The 7,277-nt window shown below is 49.9% G+C and overlaps 1 protein-coding gene across 1 annotated transcript in view; it reads left to right on the top strand.

Moving 5' to 3' along the window:
- UPF1 (UPF1 regulator of nonsense transcripts homolog (yeast)) overlaps positions 1-7,277 on the top strand; it is a 79,943-nt gene that overhangs the window by 46,901 nt on the left and 25,765 nt on the right. Inside the window, exon 3 of the mRNA XM_010847300.1 lies at positions 4,268-4,383. Coding sequence (XP_010845602.1) covers positions 4,268-4,383 — 116 coding nt within the window. The remainder of the gene's footprint in view (positions 1-4,267; positions 4,384-7,277) is intronic.

The following is a 7,277-nucleotide window of genomic DNA, read 5'->3' as shown; positions in this document are numbered from 1 at the left end:
GTGCCGGGGCTGATCTGCTCGACTCCTGCAATCCCGCCTGGTCCAGAGTGACCCGGCCGGGTATCTCCCGCTCAGTACAGGTCCGGAGTAACCTGCCTCCAGTTTCTGCTCTCCAGCCCGACCCGGGTAAACCTACTTCAAGTCCTTCTCTGGTCTCTCCCGAGTGATCTCAGGATTTAGTTCCAGACTGAGTCTTAGCTGATCGGTCCCAAGTCCCCTTCCGGGCCTGTCCGAAGTGTCCGTCTCTGGCCTGGGCAGGAGTGACTTGTCCCCGAGTTCTCCTTCAGCTGGGTCAGTGCCCCACTCAAGCCAACTCCTGATCTGCGCCGATTCCCCCCTCAGTCTCATCTGACCGCTGCCCCACCCCCTTACCTGTAGTCTCTGGGCACCCCTGCCCTCGTTCATGCCCACTGTGCGGTAGGTTTATATTTCATTGGGCCCACGGACGCTGGCGAGAGGAGGGCTGAGGCTCCTCCAGCAGAAACGGAATTTTTGCATTCAGTAGAGAACCCCAAGCTCGCAGACTTTTAAGATTATTGAGGAGGCAGTTTGCGTTTTGTTTTTTCTTCTTGCATTGCCTGTTGCTGAAACCGACCTGTTACGTAACTCCGCAGCCCTGCCTTGGAAAAGTTGGTTTTGAGTTTGTTCCTCCAGTGGGTGAGTGGTAGTGGGTTTTATATATGTGGCTTTGCCACGTCAGGAACTTTTGTTCTTAATGATGTGAACATTTAGCAAAGGCTGCTTGGTTATTTTAAATTTGGGTTTGTGTTATGAGAGTGTATCCGGCATACACTTCCTGGATCTGAGTCCATGACCCGGGATGGGAGAGGGCGCTGCCTATGGTCTTGGGCTAGGCTCCCCAGGAATGTAGCCATCATCCTGTGGGTCTCAAATTCCATTCCTGTGCCTGGCACCTCCCTCATTTATTTTCCTGAATTCTCAGCCACAGAAGAGCTATAGGCTTCACTTTGTCGCAGGTGTCCCTTGGCGTGAGGACCCACTGCCAGAGTCGGGGGAGCCAACCCAGCCTCAGCCAGCGTGAGCTGAAACTGTCTCCTGGGGGCTTGCATTCTAGTTGATTGAGTCACTCCCGTGGGTAGACCACCCACTTGGACTTTCTTTTAGCCCCTAATAGAAGCAGAAAGCATTTGACTCATTCTAACCCCAGATTCTTTAAAAATAGAAGCTTAATGGGTGGGGCATCAGGGAGAACAGGTGTGCACATATCTGTTTTTTCCGTTTTGTTGACATATCATGGGGGAAGGGAGAGTGTGCTTGGGAAATAAGTGAGCTGCTGTAAGCTCATGATAACACCTGTTATCAGAGTGGTTTCATGCTCTGTGGATGCTGTTTCCACAGCTATAACATGGGAGTAACAGCTGTATTTTTGTTACTTTTAAACATACCTGAAATCTGGACTCACGTTTGAATGAATAGAGCACACAGTGCTGTCTGTGATTTGTGTCCGGTGTGTCCAGAAGACGGAGGCTGAAGATCTCTTGGCTGAGCAGTGTGCCATGATCCGTGGCAGTTCAGGGAGGCTTTGTGGAACCTTATCGTTTTATTGCAAATCCTTTTTAAACTGTAGACTGTAAAACAGCAAACTTGGGTCAGCTCTGAGTTCTAGTTTTGTCCCTTGGGTTCTGTTTTTGATTAATTGTGGGGGCGTGTCTTTCTGTTGAAGTAACTAATTTCCTTTTTTTAAAAAATAAATTTACTTATTTTTAATTGAAGGCTAATTGCTTTACAGTAATTGATTTCTTTTACTGCACCTGAATACTGAACTGTACTGAATAAGAGCATTAGAACACTCCAGCAGAGGGAAACATTACAGTTGAGCTCACTTGTTATGACATCAAAAGGGTTTGTCCTTTTTCACTTTTAGGTAACTCTGATGACCCACCCACCTGTAGCCTAACTTTGGACTTGTGTTTGGGGAAGGGGAGTGAAAAGTTGATTATCTCCTGTGTTGGTGGCATTGGCTGCCTATGACATTTGGGAGGTTTTCCCTTATTTGTCCTCAAGACTTGCTGTATAACCAAATGTATGGTGGGGCTTCTGTTCCGAGTGCCTTTTGATTTTATCTTTTTGGATGAGTGGCTGTGAATTGTCAAGTGCTGTGCAGCTCCTTTTGTTTCACAGCTTTATTGAGATAGAACTCACATCCCGTACACTTCAGCCAATCGGAGTGTGCTCCTCAGTGGCTTTAGTGCAGAGTGTGCAGCCTCGCCCACAGTCGGTTTTAGGACATTTTTGTCACCGTGAAAAGAAGCCCGGTGCCCCTCAGTCTGCCAGTCCTCCCTTCTCTAACCCCAGGCAACCACTGATTTCTCTACCTGCTTTGGACCTTTGATGTAAACGGACTGCATGTGGCCATACCGTGCCTGTGTCATCTGCTCTCTCCCTGAGTGTGTGTTCAGGGTTCGTCCGCGTGGTAGCGTGCGTCGCTGCGTCCCTTTCTGTGACTGGATGGTGCTCCACAGCACGGACAGACCGCGTTCTGTGTATCGCTTGTCTGCTGCTGGGCCTTTGGCTTAGCCACTGTGGAAACGCTGCTGGGAACATCTGTGTGCAAATTTCTGTGTGGGTGTAAGCCTTCAGTGAAATTCTGGGTGGTCTGGTAACAGCTGCCTGTTACCTTTTCAGGGGCTACCAGACTGTTTTCTAATGTGTAGCTATATCACTGATACCACCTTTAATATCAGTCTTGACTGCCAACTTTGGTTTTGCCTGAAGGTTTAGGTAACACATGTGTGTCTTGGGGCAGCGGGGAGAATGGCACGCTGAGTTGAACTGAGTTGGTTCAGGTAACAACTTGTTTTCTTATTTATGAAATGAACTGATATTTGTCAGCCCTGTCAAATGTCCCTAAGATAAGGCAACAGTTTTCTTTTAAGTATTTGACCCTTTTTGGGCCTGTCTGCTAACGTCTCCAAGGGCAGGGAAAGGTGAGTTCAGAAGTCCTTTGTGTGACAGCTGGCGTTACACGCCTTCTGGTCTGCTTAGTTGTTACATTTCCCTTTGGTGCTGCTGTCGTGTTTCCTCCAAACATCGGACTTAGGATGATGAAAATGTTGAGTTGGGAACACTACCAAACAAAAGAAGGAGTGAACCACTGATGCACACGGCAGCGTGGATGCGTCTCAAAACAAGCACATTGGGTGGAAGATGCACTGAAAAAAAAGTATATACTCTGTGATTCTTCTCATATGAAACTCTAGAAGGGACTAGGTAGCCTGTGGTGACAGAAGGTAGGACAGTGGCTGCGGGGAGGGGAGGAGAGCAGGGAGGGGAGGACAAAGGCAGGAAGACACTGGGGGTGATGGATGTGCTTGTTATCTTGATCGATGGATTCATGAGTATTTACATACCATCAGTGTGTGTCGATTTTAAAAGCTGTAAAGAGCTGCTACCTTGTCTTCAAACGCTGGCTGCCTTCAGAAGTCCAGGAAGGTTGTTCTGACACATCCTTGACTATCTAGGTAAACAGATCGTCTTCTGATTCCTGGCCCTTAGCTTATGATGAGGACTGAATTCCTTACAGTCCCAGGGTTCCTGAAAGTGGTGAGTTGAAAATTTGTGTGGACCTTTTTTGGTTGTGTGAACACTCGGTTAGTACAACTGTGACATAGTGCGCTTTGAGAAAATTGGAGATAAGATGCTGCGAACTTCACAGCTCTGGCAAGTATTCTATAGCACTTGTCTTTCATTGGATTTCCGGGGTTTGAAAACCAAAAGGGAGGACTTATGTGGCTTAGTGCTGAATAGCTGAAATAGCTTTTAACTCTGTTTACCCAGTTAATTTCTTTACCCAGATTTAGCATGATTGAGGGGGAAGTTAACTCTAACACAATAGCAAAATTCTCTATCAGCCTAGGTCCCACAGCCAAAAAGGAGACACCTTGCAAACAGCTTTACTGAGGTATGGTCGTACACCGTGGAGTCCTCTTGTTTTTAAGTGTGTGATTCAGTGGGTTTTGTCTTTTTTTTAGCTGTGCAGCCATCAGACAGCCACTCACTATCTTCTGTTTCATGCCATCGCTCTTTCCTCTTCTGTTTTGCTCCTGCTGATCTTGGTAGTCTCTTGTTAAAGCCCTGAGGTACGGAATCGGATGAGCCCACACTTGGCCACTTCAGCCGGCCCGTCGGGGATGTGTGCGGCCTGTGTGGGTTCCGCACCGGGGTGCGGAGGCTTGGCCACCCGCTCAGTGAGGAGCCCGCGTGCCCCATGTGTCTGTTCGCCAGTTCTTCGGTTCCCTCCACACAGGCTCCCAGGCTGCCCTCCTTGGCCTGATTCTCGACGGCTGCCCCTCGGTACTTCCCTTTCCGCGTCCTGCTGTGCTCCAGGAGCGCTGTGGGCGGTGGCTCCTGCTGGGGGGCAGAGTGAGTCCTTGTCAAGCTGCTGTGTTAGAAATGGCAGGTGCTGCCCAGTCGGCAGTTGGCCATGGGGACAGTGAGGGTCCAGAGGAGGGGGTGGTCTGCCTGGCAAAGTGAAAGCCTTTACGAGTGGTGCTCCTTGAGTCGTTCAGGAAGGTGTGTCCACTTGGCAGGGAACACAGGGCTTGGCATGGAGGGCTAGCGAGTGCAGGCAAGGGCCAGTGTCTACACCGAGGGGCCCAGCTCAATCTGGGAGCCTTGTGTTGCTGCTGAAGGGTGCTGTGACCTCACTTGAGAGCGGGGCCCTTCGATGACGGGAGGTCCGGCAGAGTGTGGTAAGCGGGGCCCTCAGATGGCGGGAGGTCCGGCAGAGTGTGGCTGAAGCTAGAAGGGGGATTCAGGTAGAGAGTGCTGGGGTTAGGTGTGTGGCCTTCTGTGTGTGTGACAGAGAACGCTCATGGTACCAGGTGGCCCTTCCTCCTCTTGGGGTCCCACGGCTGGCATCAGATCCTCTTGTGCCTTTTTAAACGTGTGCTGGTCCAGTAGCAGCTTGCGAGCTGGACAGCCAAACCCGGCGTCTCAGGATCCCTGTGGACTGGGCTGTGATGGCCTCTAGACCTCCAGTTGGCTCAGGCTGCCTGTGGAGCTTTGGGGACCTTTGTCACGACTGAGGATAGCCCTTCCCGTCTACTCCAGCTCCTCCCGTAGCTCACCAGCCGGGGGTGACATGAGCCTGGCGGCGCCACTGCTCGTGCCCGGGTGGAAGGCATTTGGCTGTGCTTGTCTCCCCTCACTCTTCTCAAGTGCATGGCTCTGCAGAGCTGACACAGTGTCCGGGCAGCGCTTTACCACCTGTATTGTATAAAAATGGACGTTACGAATTCTCTCGTGTATAAGTAAATAAAGCGAACCTTGCTCTTCTTTCTTCTTGATTTGATGATTGTGAAGATTTTCCTTTCTCTTTTCCTTCTCTGATGTATTTTAAAGCAAATCCAACTTATTTCGCTCTTCTGAGGTTGAGCCATATGAGTTAGTAATACTTAGCTGTTTAGACCTACGGTATTTAGAATGCATTTCTACAAACAGAGAAAGGGCGTCTTCGTAGCCTCACTGCTGTTATCAAATGAACAGCACCAACGGTAGTCTTTCCGCGATCGTCTAGTACACTGGACTTCCCTTTCTCCACAGTCATGTTGTTTACCTGGCCCAGACCCCTGCGAGGGCTAGTGTTAATGTGACTGCCTGTCGTGTCTCCAGCCCTGCTCTCCCGGGCAGCTCCTCTCTCCTTTTCATGCCACGAGCCAGGATCCTGTCCAGGTCACTGTCTTGTGAGGGGTCCTGCCTCCTGGACCGAACCTCTCGTCACAGTCTGGCTTCTCCCTGCAGGTGTGGGTGGATCCCGTTTCAGTCTGTGAGCTCCTCTGAAAAGTGGCTGACCCCAGAGCTGGGGTGGGCTCAGCTCTCGATGAGAACAAGAAAAGGGGAGGCAGGTGGCGCCCGTTTAACTCAAAGCGTAGGGGCTGCTGTGCTGGGTGGGGCCGTGTGCAGTCCCCTTTGTTGCAGGTCAGAATGGTCAAATCGTAACAGTTTCTTTTGATTAAAACAGATTAAAGAGGGCTAAGAGATTGTATCACAGTGTGTAATCATTAACTGGATCTTGAATTTAAAAAACTATAAAGGATGTTTTAGGGCACTGGGGACATGTGTGTATGTGTGTTAGATAGCAGTGTTATATTAGCATTATTCCTGAGTGTGATGCTTATATTGTGGCTGTGTGGAGAAAGCCCTTGTCCTGGGGCCTGTGACTCTGAAATGGATCAGGAAAGTAAAAGTATCTGTGTGTGTGCGTGCTTGTGCAGAGCAGGAGAGGGAGAGAGCAAGCCTGGTAAAATGTGAGTGGCTGGTAGATCCAAATGGGGGATGAGTGGTCATTCATTCTCTGTAGTTTTGAAACTCTTTCAAAGTTGAGGGAGAGGGATCTTCTGTTAGGCTGTTCCTCAGGGCTCAGAGACCCAGCAGCTCCTCTCTGCCTCAGGCCACCTCAGGAAAGGCAGTTTCCCATTCACTCTTTTTTAGACGGTGGAAGAAAAGAATAAATGATGAATCATTTTTCATCACAGCCTTTATATTTTGGATGAGAAGATGTGTTCATTGAGCCTGTCCTGTGAGAGCATACTGGGGTGTGGGCTTAGTTCTAGGTGCTGGGGTCATGGCGGGAAGCAGAACAGGCAGAGTTGGCCCCACTGGCACCCCTCGGATGGGGTCAGTGGTGGATGGAGACTGAAGGACCAGGAGCTGTCTGTGCAGAAGCCAAGGGGGTAGTGAGTGCAAAGGCCTGGGGAGTGGAGCCTTTCAGGGACCGAGGAAGGTCCGTTTTATGGTGAGTGGTTGACGCTTACAAGGTGTGGGTAATGTGTGGTCTAAAAGTTCTTACCAACACATTTGGTGGTAATTTTTAATTAACGTGCGTTTCCTCTGTGAGAATGAAGTGACTTTTCTTCCTGCTGCTCTGATGTGCACAGAATTCTGCAGTGGGTCATAAGAAACTCTCTTGGCAGAAAATCCCTGCAAGGCCTTAATCAGGGGTGGAGAGGAAACTGTTTCTTTGGCTTTCTAGACCCAGTGACCTGGTGCCTGGGGGTGTGCTCAGAGAGTGCAGGGGGAGGCTTGGGGAGGCCTTTCCCCTCTTGAGCCCAGCAGGACCCAGGGCTCCTGGCTGTAGTTGAGGGGTTGTTAACTTCAGTCAGTCCTGTGCCAGACAGGGACCTTCCCCTCCCTCCTTCTGTTATGTTGCCTGGCTTGGGTTGTGTGCCTTCTCTGTGCCAGGCACTCTTTAGTGCTTTAATTCAGTTAATTATAGTTTCTAAGGTCAAATGTATTTTTGAAGTTAATGTTTATCT

This window comes from Bison bison, unplaced genomic scaffold, assembly GCF_000754665.1.
Source record: "Bison bison bison isolate TAMUID 2011002044 unplaced genomic scaffold, Bison_UMD1.0 scf7180017864248, whole genome shotgun sequence".
NCBI lineage: Eukaryota > Metazoa > Chordata > Mammalia > Artiodactyla > Bovidae > Bison > Bison bison.
Note: the sequence above shows the minus strand (reverse complement) of the source record. Positions and strands in the feature narration are given on the sequence as shown.